General features: G+C 35.9%; 1 protein-coding gene across 1 annotated transcript in view; it reads left to right on the top strand.

The window, feature by feature from the left end:
• The window catches only part of LOC129278136 (dopamine beta-hydroxylase-like), a 53274-nt gene extending 33639 nt beyond the window's left edge, over positions 1-19635 (top strand). Inside the window, exons 5-13 of the mRNA XM_064110611.1 lie at positions 1028-1207; positions 5517-5619; positions 6991-7157; positions 8528-8671; positions 10327-10365; positions 10828-10887; positions 11624-11751; positions 13317-13476; positions 15914-19635. Of these exons, the coding sequence (XP_063966681.1) occupies positions 1028-1207; positions 5517-5619; positions 6991-7157; positions 8528-8671; positions 10327-10365; positions 10828-10887; positions 11624-11751; positions 13317-13476; positions 15914-15991 (1059 nt within the window). The 3' untranslated portion in view covers positions 15992-19635. The remainder of the gene's footprint in view (positions 1-1027; positions 1208-5516; positions 5620-6990; positions 7158-8527; positions 8672-10326; positions 10366-10827; positions 10888-11623; positions 11752-13316; positions 13477-15913) is intronic.
• Positions 19636-20097: the final 462 nt, after the last annotated feature.

Below are 20097 nucleotides of genomic sequence, written 5' to 3'. Positions count from 1 at the left end.
GAAAAGTTGATCATGAGCTAATCGTGAGTGGCTTATTTCTAAGTGGCCATTTTTAATCAAAATAGCCATCTTTATCACGGTGGACGAAATATTTATACGAAATTATATTTATTAAAGATTGGAAATAAACATACTGGCTCCAAGAAGATAACAAAGCAGCAGTGACGGTTACACACACACACACACACATGTATATATATATATATATATATATATATATATATACATATATACATATATACATATATACATATATACATATATATATATATATATATAGGCGAAAAAATGACAAGACGATTTGACGTTGCTGTAGACCACAATTTAATCCGAGCTTTTGGCCTTAGGCCTTCTTCATGGGTTCTATTTTAACAAAAACGAACGAAACATATCAATAGTATAGAGGGAGGAACAGGTGGAAATATGGGCATATACATGTACATATATAATAACTGATAATAACATATGTAACAATGACGTCGTACGTATACAATATATGCACATACATATACATACATGTACAAATACATACATGCACATACGCATATAAATCTATGTACATAAATACACTTATACATATATATACATACATATGTACAAATACACAAACATACCCATGAAGAAGGCCTAAGGCCGAAAGCTCGGATTAAATTGTGGTCTACAGCAACGTCAAATCGTCTTGGCATTTTTTCGCCTAAGTATTTGGTACAAGACACAGTAGTCATGTTAAAGAGTGGATGCCTGTTTACATTTATATATATATATATATATATATATGTGTGTGAAGTTATACATGTACTACAGCTTTGGCAACTCTTTTATATTTAAATATTGTGTGAAAGAAATGGATGAAGAGAACAATATATATATATATATATATATATATATATATATATATATATATATACTATTTAATACATTATTTACTGTTATGAATTACCAAGCATGTGCTGTCCTAAAAATTCAAACAAAGATGTCTTTAATCATGTTAATGGTTTCTTTCTTGTCTCTTTCCATTATATTCTAGTATGAGGTAGAGGTAACAGAAGGCAACGAGGACCTCGTTCACCATATCGAGGTCTACCATTGCGACGTTGATTCCGACGTGGAAGTTTCCCTTTACCAGGGTCGTTGTGATGACCGCCCGGCTGGGTCATCGAGTCTAGCGTGTAGTCAGGTGATAGGAGCATGGGCTATGGGTGCTGAGGTTGGTTGATAGCATACACATATATTACTAGTTCGCGTTATTATATGGGTTATTATATGGTTGATAGTCTAAATATACTCGTAAATGATTCCTCATAATGGGGTAAGAAGCTGCCAGGTGGCGCGTCGGTGGGGGGGGGGGCAGCTACAGCGACCACGCCCCTTATGATTCTTCAAGAAGTTAAAATAAGAAAAAAAGAGGAAGGACAATACAAGAGTGAGAACTGGAAAGAAAGGATAAGACGATAGTTATGGGTTCTATGTTACCCCTGAAATTCTATTTAGAAAAAAGTGACATAATCTGTAGTTGATAACTCCCATGCACTCCCTATAAAACATCATGGTTTCCTCTAGAAGCCATCTTTGTTTGCGGGAATCGACGTAAAGCGATGATGTTGATAGTGGTGTTTATGGTGCATAATTTTCATGAAGTGGGTGGCGGTGGTGATGATGATGATCGATGATGATGACGATAGTGATGACTCTAATGATATCAATGGTAATGACGATAAAGGTGGTTATACGCCCTATACGTCTGTATTAAATGTAGAATATGTAAATGTGTTTGGCTCCCCAAATACATTTCAAATTGTATTTTCTCGCCATGAAAACGTAAACGACATTTTTAAATGTTTTTTTCTTACTTTGACCAACGTTCCACGATAATCACAAAGAAAATGAAAATATTTGCTGGGCACTTCTTACTTTTGAATGATTACAAAACTAACAATCAGAAGATAAAAGCTTTGTGTTTGAAACGTTCTTTAAAGTTACGGAAGTTGTGTGGTAGAGCCATGGTGTAGTGGTTCTGACTCTCGCCTTGTAAATGGAGGTTTGTGTGTTCGAATCCCACCAGGGTCTAGCATCCTTTGCCACTCTCGACCCAGGTGCGAAATGGGTACCCGTATACGTGAAAGTCATTGTAGCTTGTCCAGTACTGTGTGCGCCTCACCGGCGCGCCGCGGCGGAGCAAAACAAAATGAAAAAAGGGAAGAAAGAAATAAAAAAAGGAGGGAAAAGAGAGGAGAAAAAAAAGAAGAGGAGGAAGACGAGTGACAAAAATGAGATGAGGGGAAGACATGGAAATAAAAAGAATCTTTCATGTCACTATATAAAATTTTCGCTCGCGCTGCCTGTTAGGTGTTCCAGGGGCGGATCCAGCCTTCGCCAATAGGGGGGGGCCCCGGAAATATTTTTCAGCCATATTTTCCCCGATCGGCCGCTCGAAGATGATTTTTGGTTTCTGTGAAGGGGTAGTCTTCTTAGCTTTATTCTTATAAATCAACATAAATATATAATATCATAATCCTTATTTATATAATGTGAGCGTGAAGCGCGAGCTAAATTTTTTTGGAAATCTTATGTATTTTTGCACATTCTGGGCAATGTTTGTTTTCCCAAAAAATATGTGTATGCAAATAAATAATTACTACGAACGCGAAGCGCGAGCAGAAATGAACTGGTGGAAAAAGTACCCGTTAAAGACTGCATGCAGTTAGTCATGAAGACGTTATATATTTTAAAAATCAAATAATGCGAGCGCGATGCGCGAGCTGAATTTTTTTGACATTTTTACCTAAAGAATGGAAATTCTAAGGACTTTTTGTAACTTAAACAGAATATGTATATAATAAACAATTGATGCGAGCGCGAAGCGCGAGCTGAAAAATTTTGACATTTCTACATAAAGAATGGAAAATTTTAATCAATTTTTGTAATCGTGAATATGATAGCTATATAACTAAACAATTGATGCGAGCGCGAAGCGCGAGCGGAAACAAAATCGAGACTTAGACCTAAATACGGGACACTTTATTCATGTTTTGTAAATTTTGAAAAGAATGAGTAATTCCTACATTAATGAAGCAAGCACAAAGCGGGAGCAGAAAATTGTTTATATTGTGATCTGAAACTGGATAATGGTTTAATTAGAGAACAAGTTGAATATCTGAATAAACATGTGCTCGCGTGTTTCATATTTAGACCTAGAATCTAGGCATTCTAAATACATCTTTTATCATGAAAATCAAAGCGAGCGCGAAGCGTGAGCTTAAACTATTTGATATTCCGATCTGAAAAATGGAGTCAATTTCAGCTCTATATTTCAAGCACTTTGTAAAAAAATTGTAAGGTGGATATGGATCGCACAGAGCTGATTTTTTTCATTATAATTACTTTGAGTTTTGACATAGGACCGGTACATCCTTAGGACATGTAAGACATGTCATCATATGAAAATGATGACTGTCTTCCTATTCCTCTTGCTAAGCGCGAGATGAAACAAAAGGGACAATTCAATTATTAAATTAATATCTTATTCATTAATGCCTAATGGGGGCGCGAAGTCTGATGATATTATGGCCTGAAAACTGGACATTTCAAGCACTTTTGTAATTATAAATAGGGTGCATCAGTTAATATATATTTTAACAATTAATGCGAGCGCAAATTGCGAGCCTAAATCTTTGTATACATTGTCATGAAAAGGGGATATAATCAATATTGAGACATACAATCAAAATGCGAGTGTGCAGCGCTAGCTGATACGTTTTGACAATCAGACCTGAAAAGGGATATTTTGAAAACTTTATGGAATACACGAAAATAATAGGTACCTGATAAATCGAAATTTGCGAGCGCGTAACGCGAGCGGAAAATGTTAATATTCAGACCATAAAACTGTCATATTTACAGAGCACTTTTTAAAAATCAATTTGTAAATCACGCAAAATAATGAAAGTTTGATTTTCGAGATGAAATATGTTTTGTATATTGACTTCCAAACTTGATATTTAAACTCCATATTGAACAAGATATGAAAATCACCTAACAGGCAATGTGAGCGCGAAGCGCGAGCGAAAATTTTATATAGTGACATGAAAGATTCTTTTTATTTCCATGTCTTCCCCTCATCTTATTTTTTTCACTCGTCTTCCTCCTCTTCTTTTTTTCTCCTCTCTTTTCCCTCTTTTTGTATTTCTTTCTTCCCTTTTTCCTTTTGTTTTGCTCCGCCAATAGGGGGGGGGGGGGCCTCGGCCCCTCTCCCCCTGGATCTGCCTATGCATATGGATAGCAGTGGACATCGTTCTGTCGTTTCAATGGTTTTTTTTCAATTGGTCTAATGCCAACTCGTCTATCATTTTAGTCTACCATCAGTTCGTCTAATAACAAAGTTGGTCCAATTGCCATTTATTCCATATGCCATTTGGTCTAATTGAACTAAGTGTTAATTGGGCGAAATTAAGGAAAATAAAATTGATATTAGACCAACTAGTTATGAGACGAAATGGTCATAGACGAACTGGTGATTAGACGAAGTGATGACTGGACCAAATGGTTATTGGACCATATGGTTGTTAGGCGAAAAGTTAATGGATAGAATTGCATTGGACTAAATGAATGTAGACCCTGTTGTGAGTGGAGCAGCAGACGAATTGGTTTCAACCCGCATACCGCCCAGGCAAGCAAAACAAATTCACGACGAAATTGGCGACGAAATTCACGACGTCATGAATTTCGTCGTGAATAATTCGCGACGAAATTGGCAACAAAATTCACGATGTCGTGAATTTCGTCGTGAATATTCAAATTGACGACGAAATTCACGACGAAATTGGCGACGTCGCCAATTTCGTCGCCAATTTCGTCGTGAATATTCGCGATTTGGTTTATTTGCGATGTCCCTTCAGGGCCACCATACAAACCAACAAGCTCAGTATGGTGTGATAACATCGCATCTCTGGGCTAGACGACCGACGATGGGGTATGCATGGCCTACTTCAGCAAAACAAATCGTGAACGAAAAGAACTACCCCGCCCAACTTCGCACATCCCCTTTTTATACCTCTTAGCTCAAACCCCACGTGGCGAGAAAACCCTTCCCCAAATCGGTCCTATCACTTTTGGTGCAATACGCTAAATTAATCCGCCTGTAATATCAGTGTATAAAATGGAAATAATTATTAATGTGCGTACTCTGATTCCAAATTCAAGTTCAGCTGGACTGCCCAAAAAATTATAATTCAGTATTCAATTCTACTCTTCCAAATCCACTGAGTCCCGAAAAAATGCCGATTCTAAATCCCAGACAGCCTATAGCAACGCATGGCAACCATTCAGTTTGAATTCCTTCACTACATTCCAAACACAGCTGGCCTGACCCATAAAAACCTGCAACTAAAACTAACCATCATGGAATATAAACAGTGCAAGAAGGCAAACGAACTTTTTACCAAAACAACCAAATCTCTATTTTCCACCCCGCTATACTATTACTATTATCATTAAATTTAACAATTTTTTTCTTTCAGGCATTTGTGTATCCAGAAGAGGCAGGTATCGCTATAGGAGGACCATCAACATCAAGCTACATCATGATAGAGATCCATTACAATAATCCAGCTAGAAAATCAGGTATCAAACACACAGTATTATTGAAAGCTCGAATGTTTTGGACTACACTCAAATATGTCGACTTCCCTTGTATTCAGAGGGCAATTCTCTCCGGAGACACCTTCCTAGGGTGATATATTTTTTCTTTCCATAACAAAGATGACCCATTTTGAAAACTTGTGTCCCATTTCTCCAACTTGGCAACAAAAAGAACAAAAGTGGCGCTAACCTGTCTGTTATCAATCATTGTTGTATGCACACCGTTACCAGCTTGCATAATAAATTAATATTTTTTGTGAATTATTCATTTTCATGTATTCTATTTATCTTACCCTGTATCATGTTAGTTTAGAACAGGTGACCTGGGCTTATTGTTGTAACTTTCCCTTTTCTAATCAATTAAATGTGATTTATACAAATTAAAAAAAACTGACTTCTACTACTACTACTACTACTACTACTACTACTAATAACTACTACTACTACTACTACTACTACTACTACTACTACTACTACTACTACTATTACTACTACTACTACTATTACTACTACTACTACTACAACAACTACTACTACTACTACTACTACTACTATTACTACTTCTACTACAACAACAACTACTACTACTACTATTACTACTATTACTACTACTACTACTATTACTACTACTAATAATACTACTACTACTACTACTACTACTACTACTACTACTACTACTACTACTACTACTTCTACTACTACTACTACTACTACTACTAATACTACTACTACTACTACTACTACTACTTCTACTTCTACTGCTACTGCTACTACTAGTACTTCTTCTACTACTACTACTACTTCTACTACTTCTACTACTAATTCTACTACTACTACTACTACTACTACTACTTCTACTACTTCCACTTCCACTACTACTACTACTACTACTACTACTTATACTACTACTACTACTTATATTACTTCTACTACTACTACTACTACTACTACTACTACTACTACTACTACTACTATTACTAGTACTACTACTACTTGTACTACTACTAATACTACTACTACTACTACTACTAGTACTACTAGTACTACTTCTTCTTCTACTACTACTACTACTTATACTTCTACTACTACTAATTCTACTACTACTACTGCTACTACTAGGCTGCTACTACTACTACTACTACTACTACTTCTACTACTGCTACTACTACTACTACTACTAATACTACTACTACTACTTGTACTATTACTACTACTAGTAGTACTACTTTTATACTACTACTACTACTACTACAACTACTACTACTACTAGTAGTAGTACTACTAGGCTACTAATACTACTACTACTGATACTACTACTACTACCCTGAAATGACATTCTTCTCTCCTCCACAGGAATTCAAGATAGTTCTGGTCTTCGTTTCTACTACACTCCAACACTAAGATCATTCGATGCCGGTATCATAGAGCTTGGTCTGATCTACACCCCTAAACTATCTATACCTCCCGGTATGGATGAATTCATTCTCACTGGACATTGCCTCTCACCATGTACACGAAAGGTATAGTCAGTAAATAACATAGGATGAAATAGGCCTAACTAACGCATAATAGTAATTTGATTAGTACTTACTCCTCTACATTGACGTCAATAATAAATTGATTAAAGAACATCAAGTTTTTAATTCCATTTTGTCTCACCTGCATAGCAGAGTGAGACTATAGGCGCGGTTTTTCCGACGGTGGCGGCGTCAACATCAAATCCTAACCGAAGGTTCAGTTTTTGAAATGTCATAACTTTTAAAGTTTATAGATCTGATTCATAAAATTTAGACATAAGAGTAATCAGGTTCAGGTACATGTATCATTGAACATCCTGTGCGAGTTTCAGGTCACATGACTAAGGGCAAAGGTCATTTAAGGTCAATGAACTTTGGCCATTTTGCGGGTATTTGTTGAATTACCATCATAACTCTGAAATTGTAATGGTCGAGTTCATAAAACTTGGCCATAAGAGTAATCAAGTATCACTGAACATCCTGTGCGAGTTTCAGGTCACATTACCAAGGTCATTAAGGTCAATGGACTTCGGCCATGTTGGAGGTAATTATTAAATTGCTGTCATAACCTTCAAAGTTTATGGATATAGTTTATGAATTGTGGACATATAGGGGTAATCAAGTATCACTGAAAAGTCTTAGGTCACATGATCAAGGTCAAATGTCATTTAGGGTCAATGAACGTAGTATTGTAGTATTGTATCATTATTTTAATGGTGTTTTTTTGTGAATAATTATTTTATAGTATAGTTTTCAAAGTCAGCACTGCTGCTATATAGAACGCGTAATGCAGGTGAGACTTCCAGAGGCGCTCGACTTGTTGCTCAATATCTAATTTTTATGTGATTTATTTTGTCAATCCGTTTTCATGTCAGCTGCGGTTTTCCTCAAGGCTCTTTCTAGGACTACAACATTTTTTGTTGTTGCATTAAGTACACAATGATTAACGAATTCATCATCTGACCTGTAATTATTTAACGAGAGAAAAATTTATTTCAATACAGCATATATTTGTTTATCTTGTTTTATTTTGATCATAATTATGTAATATGTTGAAATATCTAATTATCGGTCAATATTTTGAACAAAAATATATGAACCCCCCTGCTTGCTTGCTACCTTGTTTAATCCACAAACTGGCAATGAAGATTTTTTTATCTACGCAGGTATTTGGTAAATTGTATTGTGTCGTTTTTTTTTATAACGAAACAAAAAATGTATTCATACATACTTGACACACTGTTCCCTTTCCCAAATTTTATTTTTAATAATATTTCAGCGATTGACTTAATGAAACTGAGACTTAAGCGTAAAAAAACTTTATCTCATGCATTTTTTTCCTTCATATATGACAACCGAAAATGTATTTGCAGGGGTTTCCTCAAAGGGGTATCAAAGCGTTTGCATCTCAACTGCATACCCATTTAACAGGCACTGCTGTATGGACCAAGCATGTACGAGACGGCAAAGAGCAACCAGAACTGAATAGAGATGACCATTTTAGCTCAGATTTCCAGGTAAGCAGTTAGAATTAGGGTTATACTTGTTAAGATTACGATGATGATGTTGATGACGACGGTGATGACGAAGACACTGTAATGTGGATCGCCAGTGTTTTATGACTATCATTCTGTTTAATTGGTGTTATCACACATCAACAGATAACTTCTAATCATTGTTTCCTAGTGACTCGTATTAGTTTGCAATCGTTTCAAAGGTTTCTCTAATTATCTCTATAGTACTCGTAATTTTTCAATCAGTTTTATATGTTATGTTTCAGTATTAATCAAGTTGTTATCGTTTTATGTTCAGTCTTTAGTTTTCATAAATTTTCCAATCATTTTTATGTGTTTAGTTTTTAGCATTGATAAATCATATATTCATTTTCATATGCACGATTGTCTAATAGAGAAACATCAATTTACTCTCTGACATTTCAATTTCTTATGTTCTCATTTACCTTGCATGCACCACTTTGTTCGAATTATTCGATAGATACGCAATCATATTTCATTAATTTGTATATTATTGATGTCTTTGTGAACGGTATATAATTTCTTCTTCTTTCTTTCTTCATCTCACTCTTCTTTCCCTTCTTTTTTTTTTGTTTTTTTTCTTCTATTTTCTTCCTCTTCATCTTCTTGTTCTTCCTCCTCCTCTTCTCCTCCCCTTCTCTTCATCTTTCTATGATCCCCTGATGCTTCTGTTCATGTTAACATAATATTTTTTTATTTCATATTGTCTGTTAAACACTTGTTTTTAATGTTTATTATATCAATTGTAAAGTATGTTCCACACGGCCCCAATAGAAATCACACTCTGAACTGTTTGGGCTTTTCAACCGTGTGTAAATAAAAATTTATCTTTATGATGATGATAATGATATTCATAAAGGGCTTTTATTTCTTGACAAATAAATCGGAACGACGTCTCTAAACACCTGTTGCTGTTGATGACGACGGCGATGAAGATTATCAAGTAGACAATGATGACGATGATTATAATCATGATCGCGATATCAGAGATTATCATCACCATCGATACATTATTTTCATCTTACTTGAGAGCGACATAGTGAAACAGTATAAGATGACTTACTTACCATATACCTATATGATATAGTTCTTTTGCCGAGTCTCGATATGGATTTTCGAAAACTACACGTGCGTTTTTCCAAATTGTTTCTAAAACAAACTAGACTTTTTTAAATATTCTAGATAGGCTGCAGATGTTTCTAAATTACAGCAGCAGACGGAGATAGAAAGTACTATGTGACGTGGGAGACACTTCATGGGATCCCACAAGATCCAGTCCTAGGGGCCGTTTCATAAAGCTGTTCGTAAGTTAAGAGTAACTTTTAAAGACTGGTGATCCTTTCACGTGCATGGTAAATGATGTTCACCATTATGTTCATTGGTGATTATTTAGCGCTTAAGAAGGTTCATCAGTCGTTCTTAAAGTCGCTCTTAACTTACAAACAGCTTTATGAAACACCCACCAAGTCCATATATACTTTTATCAGCTAATGGTATGCATAATATTTCATATCTCATTGACAGCTATTGAATGAATTTACCTCAGTGATAACTCTCGTGATTGTTTTTATCGTATTCAGATTGTTTGTGCAAGTAGCTTTGCATCCACATGATAATCATTCCTATGTCTTTCACAGGAAATCCGAATTTTACCCAAGCCGGTTCATATTCTGCCAGTGAGTACTTTTCATTGAGTGTTTAGATTATCCAAGATATTTCCGTCATCAGTTTATCAAGGGTTTTCATCTGTATGTGGATCTTAAATTATAGCAACTTACAAAAATAATCGTGATTTTTTCCCACAAGATTTACGTTATTATATAGGCCTACATGAAGCTACTTAATTCCTACAGAGAAGTTTTTCTTCGTCGGTTATGGTTGAAAAAAAAAATGAATTACAGTTAAGAAAACAAAAACTATTGAGATGAAATGCAATGTCATCTCCACGGTTTCTGTTTTCATGAATAGAACTCACAGAGCTTTACATTGAATTTCATCAAGTTAATCATTTGTTTTGATCGTATACTTTGAGAAATATTTCAGGGGGCACACTGTACTTTTGTATTTGAAACTTATTCCTATAAATAATTTCGCCCACTTTTGTCATTCATTAAATTCTGTTCATTATTTCTCTGTAGGGAGACACACTGATCACATCTTGCCAATACGACACTAGCAAGAAGGACAACGTTACCATGGTAAGGATGATCTTTATTATAATAGATTTTTTACCACGTATTACCCCTACTTTAGGGGCGGAGCCATGGTGGAGGGGGGTCAGGGATGGGGGCAGGGGCGGAGCCACAGGGGGCAGGGGGAACGACCCCTATTATTTTTTTTTGGCAAAAGAAGAGGAAAAAGAGAAGATATACAAATTGTTCCATTTTTTAAAAACCACACTCGTCTTGGAACTCATTTTGGAGCGATCTGATCGCCCTGTCGTACATACATGAATTCACTCCATAAAGATGTGAAATTCACACTCAAAACCATTTTACTGGCATATCACTGAGTTCATGGCTCTGTTCCATAGTACAACACTGCTCTCATTAACACCTAAACACCTTCAGACTTCTATGCTCCTAGTCTTCTTTCAGTTCCAAAATGTAAAAAATGTACGAGGGATTTGTAATAGCAAGTTTGTCGAAACATTTAAGATTAAGCTAATAACTTATCTCTCTAAATCCTTTTACCAATGATAAGTATTCCCTTGTTATTTTAGTTGCTCCCCTTCACTTGTGCGCCTTGAGCATCTCTAACGAGATGGATATAGAGCCTAATAAATTACATTATAAGGCCTATTATTATTATCATTGTTATTATTATCATTATCATCATCATCATCATCAGTATTAAAAAGAGATACCAACATGTTAAACCATTAAATTCTGATATCATACTAATAATATTATCCGTACCTCACTTATTGTCCAGGGTGGATATGGAATCATGGATGAGATGTGTGTTAACTACGTACACTATTACCCACGGACACCCCTTGAGGTCTGTAAAAGCACCATCTCAAAAAGGGTTCTCAAAAACTTCTTCTACTGGGCCAACGGGTATGTGAATATTAATTTATATCCAATGTTTTATTGCCTTAAATGATATGTATAATTGTTAAGGCTACATACGAAATGCATGGAAAGGGGGTGAGAGAAGAAATAGACAAATCAAAATAGGAAGAAGGAGACATGTGTTGCACCACAAATTGTCGCCCTGCCGCACAATGTGCAAAATTTGACACCACAAATTGTCGCCCTGCCGCACAATGTGCAACATTTGACACCACATATTGTCGCCTCGCGACAATTTGTGCTGCACGTGCGGGTCTCAATTTTTAAGCATATTGTGCCAATTTGTGTCGGCAAAAAGAAACCTAGAATCACATATTGTCGCCCATTACACAAATTGTCTTTAACACCTGTCTGATGTGTAGTGTTTGTGCGTCCAGATGTGAGTCGTTGGTTGTGTGCGTTATGTATATAAGAGGTGAGTGTTGTGTTGGTATGTGTGAGGGTGTGTTTGCGTGTGCGTATATGTGTGTATTACTATTATTTTATTATTATTTATTATTATTATTTTTTTTTTTTTTTGGGGGGGGGTTATATCCACTTGGTCTAGCAATAGCAGTTGGTTAAACTCTCTGATCGTCTAATACCACACGAGTTAAACCCATTTGCTCTAATATAATTGGTCGGTATAATTGCCGAATCGTTGAAAAGCCAAATGGTCTAATCGCCTTTTCGTCTAAATCCCAAATAAATATTTCCAGTCTGTTACAGGAATTGGCCAAGTGGTGTTAGACCAATTAGATATGAGACCAAATAGAAACTAGACCAAATGGAAATTAGACGGAATGGTAAATAGGCAAAATGACAATTAGAACAAAAGGTAAACTGGTTGTAAACGAAATGGAATCAGACCATGTATAGGATGAGGCTAAATGGTCATTAGTCAAATCGGGGTTAGACCAACTGGCAATTTACCTTTTGGGAGGCTAATAATTATATAGAGAACAGCAGCAGTGCCCGTGGAAAATTCGGATTTTATCCACTTGGTCCAACAACAGTTGGACTAATTCTCCGTTTGTCTAATAACACATGGGCTTAGCACATTTGGTCTAATTTGCAATAGGTCTAATATAGACTTGGTCTAATGACCAATTCGTCTGATAGCCAAATGGTCTAATTGCATTTGCAACTGCACATGATCTATTTTGTTTGTTTGTTAAGTGTTAAGTAAAATGGGGCCACAATTTGTGGTGCAACAACCCCATGTGAGAAGAAAAAGAAGAAAAGGAGGGAGAAGAGAAAGAGGAGAAATAAAGAAAAAGTAGAAGGGGGAGGAGAAGAAGAAGACGAAGAAGAAGAAGAAAGAAGAAGAAGAAGAGGGAGGAGAAGATGAAGAAGAAGAAAAAGAAGACGATAATGAAGAAGAGAAGGGTGACACGCAAGTGTGAAGGGAACGTGATTACCTCTCTCTTACATTTTCTCTTTCCTCTCCTCTTCAATCACTTATCTCCAATTCACTATACTGTCTGACTCTCTCTCTCTCTCTCTTCCTCCGCCTCTATCCGAATTCACCCGCCCTCATTTTCCCTCCCATGTCTTCTATTCTATCTCAGTCATGAAGAGGGCATTCCCAACGAACTACCTGATGACGAGATCGTTGAGAGATTTCAGAGTCTCGAATGGACCAGAGAAACAAAGAAGGTTTGGCAAAAGATCATCCACGAAACCAACGTCGACATGGATTGCTTGCGACCCGCTGGAGTTTCGTTCACGGTGAGTTTCAAACCGTTTCAACTTACTGAAACACTGTAAAAAATGAAGTGCTAAGTCGTATGCGGATCCAGCCCCCCCCCCCCCTATTGGCGGAGCAAAAAAATTTTTAAAAAGGGGGAAAGAAAAAAAGGGGAAAAGAAGGGAAAAGAGAGGAGAAAAAAAGAAAGGGAAACAAGAAGAGGAAGACGAGTGAATAAATTAAGATGAGGGGAAGACTTTGAAAATAGGCCTAATGAAAAAAAAATATTGCATGTTACTATATAAAATTTTCGCATTGCCTTTTAGGTGATTTACATATCTTGCTCAATATGGAGCTTAAGATATCAAACTTTGAAGTCAAACACACTTCAGCTCGGAAGTTGAACTTTCATTGTTTTGTTTGATTTACAAATTGATTTTTAAAAAGAGCTCTGTAAAAATGTCTGTTTTATGGTCTGAATATTAACATTTTCTGCTCGCGCTGCGCACTCGCAGAATTTGATTTGTCTATTGTCCTGTATTCCATAAAGTTCTCAAAATATCCCTATTGTCAAACGAATCAGATTGTCAAATCGTATCAGCTAGCGCTGTACGCTCGCATTTTGATTGGTACGTTATGTATATCTCAATATGAATTCTATAACAAACAACTTGAAATCCCCATTTTATGACAGTTTATCAAAAAATTCGGCTCGCAATTTGCGCTCGCATTGATTTTTGAAAATATATTAACTCATGCATCTTATTCATAATTACAAAGTGCTACAAATGTCCAGTTTTCAGGCAATTTAACAGATTTTGCGCTCTCATTAGGCTTATTAGATTAATAATTAAGATTTCAATTGAATAGTCAAATTGTCCCCTTTTCAGAACAAGTTTCATCTCGCGCTTAGAAAGAGAAATAAGAAGATAGTCATCATTTTCATATGATGACATAATCATCTTAGAATGTCCCGGTCCTAAGTCAAAATTCAAAGTAATAATAATGAAACATATTAGCTCTTTTTAACACTTTGATCCATATCCACCTCACAATTTTCCTACAAAGTGCTTGAAATACAGAGCTTAAATTGACCCTTTTTATATCACAATATCAAATATTCTAAGTTCGCGCTTCGCGCTCGTTTATTGATTTTCATGATAAAAGGTATTTAGAATGTCCAGATTCTAGGTCGGAATCTGAGACACGCATGTGCATGTTTATTCATCTACGCAGCTTGTTTTCTATTTTAATCATTATTCAGTTCAGATCACAATAAATTTCTGCTCGCGCTTTGCGCTCGCATTATTAATATAGGAAGATTTTCAATTACTCATCCTTTTCACGATATACAAGACATGAATAGAGTGCCCCATTTATAGGTGTAATTCTCGATTTTTTCCGCTCGCATCAATTGCTTAGTTATGTACTTATCCTTTTCACGATTACAAAAAATGCTTAGAATTTCCATTCTTCAGGTAGAAATGGCAAAATTTTCAGCTCGCGCTCCGCGCTATCATTATTTGATGGTTACGTTTTCATGGATAACTGCAAGCAGCCGTTAACAGATCCTTTTTTTTATCAGATCGAAACTTATATTAAAAATTTAGCGATCGCAGTAATTATTTAGTTGGATACACATCTCGTTTAAAATCACAAACATTGCCCAGAATGTTTAAATTTTAGGACAAATACATGAAATAAAACAAAAAATAGCTCGCGCTTTGCGCTCGTACTATTTAAATAAGGCTTATGAGGTTATTATATATTTATGTGGATTTATAAGAATAAAGCTTAAAAGTGACTATTAGGACTACCCCTTCAAAGAAACAAACAAAAATCAACTTCGAGCGCCGATCGGGGAAAATGTGGCTGAAAAAAAAATTCGTGCACCCCCCGCCCCCCCCCCCCCCATTGGCGAAGGCTGGATCCGCCCCTGGGTATAGTGACTGCACTGTAAGTGCTAAATTAGCACTTCATCTTTTTACAGTGTGTATGGGCTATTATGGAGATTTCGTATTGAACGACGGATCGATGCTATGATGTTTAATTGTGCCGTAGAGTTTTTTTCGTCCTGCTCATTGGGATGTATTCGCTCAACGACGTAAAGGGATTCAAGAACACGATAAATGTATTGAGAATTCCTGCCAATTGACAGAGAGCAGCTGAAAGGTCATTGCCGAAAATCGGTGAACAAGAATAGTAGATTGTCCTAAGTTTCCGAGCTGACAATAAATTGCAGTCAAGTAAGAAATTGCTGTTTTAATTGACGATTAATCGACAAAGACTTCTTGGTAATACATTTTCTCTCTTCTTGAATCCTCCGTACATCGCTGTGCGAAAAAAAGTTTTGATTTTCTTTACTTGATTGGGTGTTTCAATTTGTTTTCTTTCTTTATCTCTCTCTTTCTTTATTTCTTTATTCCCCCCTTTTCCCCTTTCATTCTGTCTTTCTTTCTTTTTCTTACGCAATCACAGGGAAAATGGAAGGACATGAAGAGGGAAAGTATTCGGACCCATTTATCGCAAACTCCTGATACATGCGCAAACAAATAGGCCTAAGATGGTTTTGAAACATTGCTTTGAAATTTTCAAAAACTGCTGATAGAAAGAATGCTGACGATTGACAAAAAGTAATGGCGGAATTTACACAGGTGGATTTTGCAAAATCTATCTTTATTTCGCTGATATTTGCATAAAAAAATATTGATTCGAAACTCTTATGTATAGCGGGTCATTATATTGCAAATTCTTATCTATTCAATGAAAGTTTGGAAGAAGACACTGTTCCGCTTGATTGGAAACGTACTAAAACATACGTACTGTAGATTAATTATGAAAGAGAGCCCACATTTTCCCAGTAAAAAAAATGAATACCTGGCACTTTTTATTTTAAAAAATTGTTGTTTTGTGTCATTATTATTATTATTTATTCGGCAAATAATATACAAAATACATTTCAGCGTAAACAATATAAAATAAGAAATATCAACCATTGGAACGCCAGGAACAGTAAAAGTTAACTTAATTACTGTAGCATGAAGCCTCCTGTCCCAATTCAAATGGTTGATTTACAATAAATATCAATAACTATATAAACAATAATAAAATACTCGTAATTATAAAGGGGTGTAGCATGCGATTAATAACATATATAAAAAAAATTAGTTACTTCTAACTGAAAATGAGTAGAAATGACGGGGGAAAGAGAAGAAAGATGAATGTAACAAAGAGAAAGGAAAGGAGATATTGGGAGAGAGAGAGGGAGAAAGAAATTACACAAATATCCATTAAAATTGTATTATGATGAGGAAGTTTGGGGTGGGGCAAGAAATGGGAATCAAAATACAGCAGAGGTAAATGACAGTATACTCTAAATATTAAAATCTGTGGATAGATGAAATTTTACAAAAAAAGGCAATAAACATTAACACAAATGACAGAAATTCTTCCAAAATATGAGAGACGGATAAAATATCGTAAAGCACTAAAAGAAAAAAATTGAATCGGTTTATAATCAGTGATCTTTTTTCCTTTGAAATAAATGTAAGAATTAAAATGAAAGGATAATTGCCCCACATAGGCCTATACATTTAATATAAAATTAAATATACAACACGATACCGCACTGTCGTCAAAGTTTCACAAGCATACTTTTGAAGCCAGTTTGTCAAATCTATTTAAGATCAAGTCCTCCCAAACAAAAAGTTGGTTTTTAAATGATGAATTTATAAAAAGTTATTCCATTTTAAAGTTCTACCTAGTTAAAAAGAATTTAAAAAAAATATATATGCACAAACCAATGGCACTAGGAAGTGAGTGTGCTGGGGTGTGTCAGCACCTTGCTATATAGAGATTTGACAAAAATCACCATTTTGAAATGAAAAATGAGTCGACGGTGTTATGTTTTCCTGGTTAAAATCACCTTCCTGTGGGAGTGAATAAAAAATAGGGGTTTTATTTTCTATTTTTGTTACTATTTTTCATTTCTAACTTTTATTTTTGGGGATGGGATGGGTTTAAACTTTTTTTTTCAAACCAAACCAGTCTCTTTAAAAATTGTCCCCCGTCTCCTTCGCAACACGTGTGTTGTGCAATTCACAGAATCAATGGTGTCATGCAACGACTATTCTTTTGTATTTTATTAAGGGTCCTATATTTGATTTTCGGTTTGTAGATTTGATTATTCATAAAAATGTTCTACTACTAAATGACAAATTCAAGACGGAGTCATTTTTGTCTCGCCTGCATAGCAGAGCGAGTCTATAGGCGCCGCTTTTCCGACGGCGACGGCGGCGTCGTCAACATTGAAATCTTAACCAAGGTTAAGTTTTAGAAATGTCATCATAACTTAGAAAGTATATGGACCTAGTTCATAAGGTTAATCAAGTATTATTAAATATTGTACCTGAGTTTCAGGTTACATGACCAAGGTCAAAGATCATTTAGGGTCAATGAACTTAGACCATGTTGGGGGAATCATTATCGAAATCTTAACCGGTTACACTTCGTAATTCGGAAGGTTCTTTATTCCGAAGGTTCCTAATTCCGAAACACGTAAATTGCCTATACCTCGATGTTCGTTAATCCGAAAACGTATAAGGGTTCGTTAATCCGAACATTTGTGGCGTTATTCCGAAGGTTCGTTATTCCGAAGGTTCGATAATCCGAAAACAAAATAGGTTCGATGTTCCGAAGGTTCGTTAATCCGAAAGCGAAATAAGGTTCGTTGTTCCCAACGTTCGTTAATCCGAAAACGAAATAAGGTTCGTTAGTCCGAACACAAAATAAGGTTCGTTAATCATTTAGTTTTCGGACTAACGAACTGTCGGAATTACGAACCTCATTTCTTTTTCGGATTAACGAACCTTCGGAATTACGAACCTCATTTTGTTTTCGGACTAATGAACCTTCGGAATTACGAACCTCATTTTGTTTTCGGACTAACGAACCTTCGGAATTACGAACCTTCGGAAATACGAACCTTCGGAATAACGAACCTTCGGAATATCCGAACCTTCGGAATAACGAAGCGTCGGAATTACGAATGTATGCGATCTTAACCAAGGTTAAATTTTTGAAACGTTGTCATAACTTCAAAAGTATATGGGCCTAGTTCATAAAACTTAGACTTAAGGGTAATAGTGTATCACTGAATTTCCTGCCTGAGTTTCACGTCACATGATTAAGGTCAAAGGTCACTTAGGGTCAACAAAATTTGGCCATGTTGGGGTTATTTGAGGGATTGTCATCATAACTTTAAAAGTTTATGAATCTAGTTCATGGAACTTGGACTAAGAGCAACCATATATCCCTAAATATAATGTGCGAGTTTCAGGTCACATGACCTAGGTTAAAGGTCACTAAGGGTCAACGAACTTTGGCCATATTGGGGGTATTTGAGGAATTGTCATCATAACTTTGAAATTTCATGGATCTAGTTCATGAAACTTGTACATAAGAGCAATCAAGTATCTTTGAACATCCTGTGCTAATTTCAGGTCACATGACCAAGGTCAAAGGTCATTTAGGGTAAAAAAACTTTGGTAATGTTGGGGGTATTTGTGGAATTGTCATCATAACTTTAAAAGTCTATGGATTTAGTTCATGAAACTTGGACATAAGAGCAGCAGTGTATCCCTGAATACCCTGTGTGTGTTTCAGGAACATGGCCAAGGTCAAAGGTCATTTAAAGGTCAATGAACTCTGGCTGTGTTGGGAGCATGTGTTGAATTGGCATCATAACTTAGGAAGTTTATGGTACTTGCTCGTGTAACATCGCCATAAGCAGATAAGGGTAATCAAGTACGAATGATAGTTTTGCACAATCCTTAGGTCACATGATCATGATCAAAGGTCGTTTTGGGTCAATCATCGGGACATAATATTTTATTATCTTATTAATGTTTTCTTCTGTGAATAATTATTCATTAGCTGTTTTTCAAAGGAAGCACTGCTGCTATATCGAATTGCGTAATGCAGGCGAGACTGCCAGAGGCGTTCCACTTGTTTATATTTTCGTTGGTTTCTAGAGCGATTTGTTGAGCTCCACGAAATCATAAACGTGAAGGACTGTATATGACTATTATTTTGATTAATTAATAGGTTGATAACTCCTATCTGTAATATTCTAGCATTTCATGAAGAAAATGAGCTACTCATTTTGGAAATAAAATCAATGAGAGAATTTGAATAATTATATTATTAGCTGTCTTGTGATTTTTTTCTTCAAGTCCGGCTTCAAGTACTCTGTATGCCTTTGTTTTCTCATTTTATGAAATAAAGGAGGGTAATTCCATAAAATGATCAGCCTTTTTGTACGTCCGACCCCCATTTTTCTCAAGTCTTGCTTCGCTTCATAAATTGTTATGGTCCTTTGAGATCATTACAGACTGTCAAAAGAACAAGAAATCAGAGAGGTCCCACATATATATAGGGGGTCGGATGAACATATTTTATGGAATTGTCCAGAAGTGGCTTCTCTAGGAAGGATTGGAGAGAACGAGAAACTAACAATAAAGAGTAATGATTTTGGGAGATTGAAGAAAGAAAATAAAGGGGAGATAAAGTGTGTGGGTGTGTGTGTGTGTGTACTGCAAATGGGGCGAGGGGAGTGAAGTACATATTAATAGAAAGTGATGTAGACCAATAAGGGAGTCGGA

This window comes from Lytechinus pictus, chromosome 15, assembly GCF_037042905.1.
Source record: "Lytechinus pictus isolate F3 Inbred chromosome 15, Lp3.0, whole genome shotgun sequence".
In the NCBI taxonomy this organism is placed as follows: Eukaryota; Metazoa; Echinodermata; class Echinoidea; order Temnopleuroida; family Toxopneustidae; genus Lytechinus; species Lytechinus pictus.
This window is presented reverse-complemented; position numbering and strand designations above follow the sequence as displayed.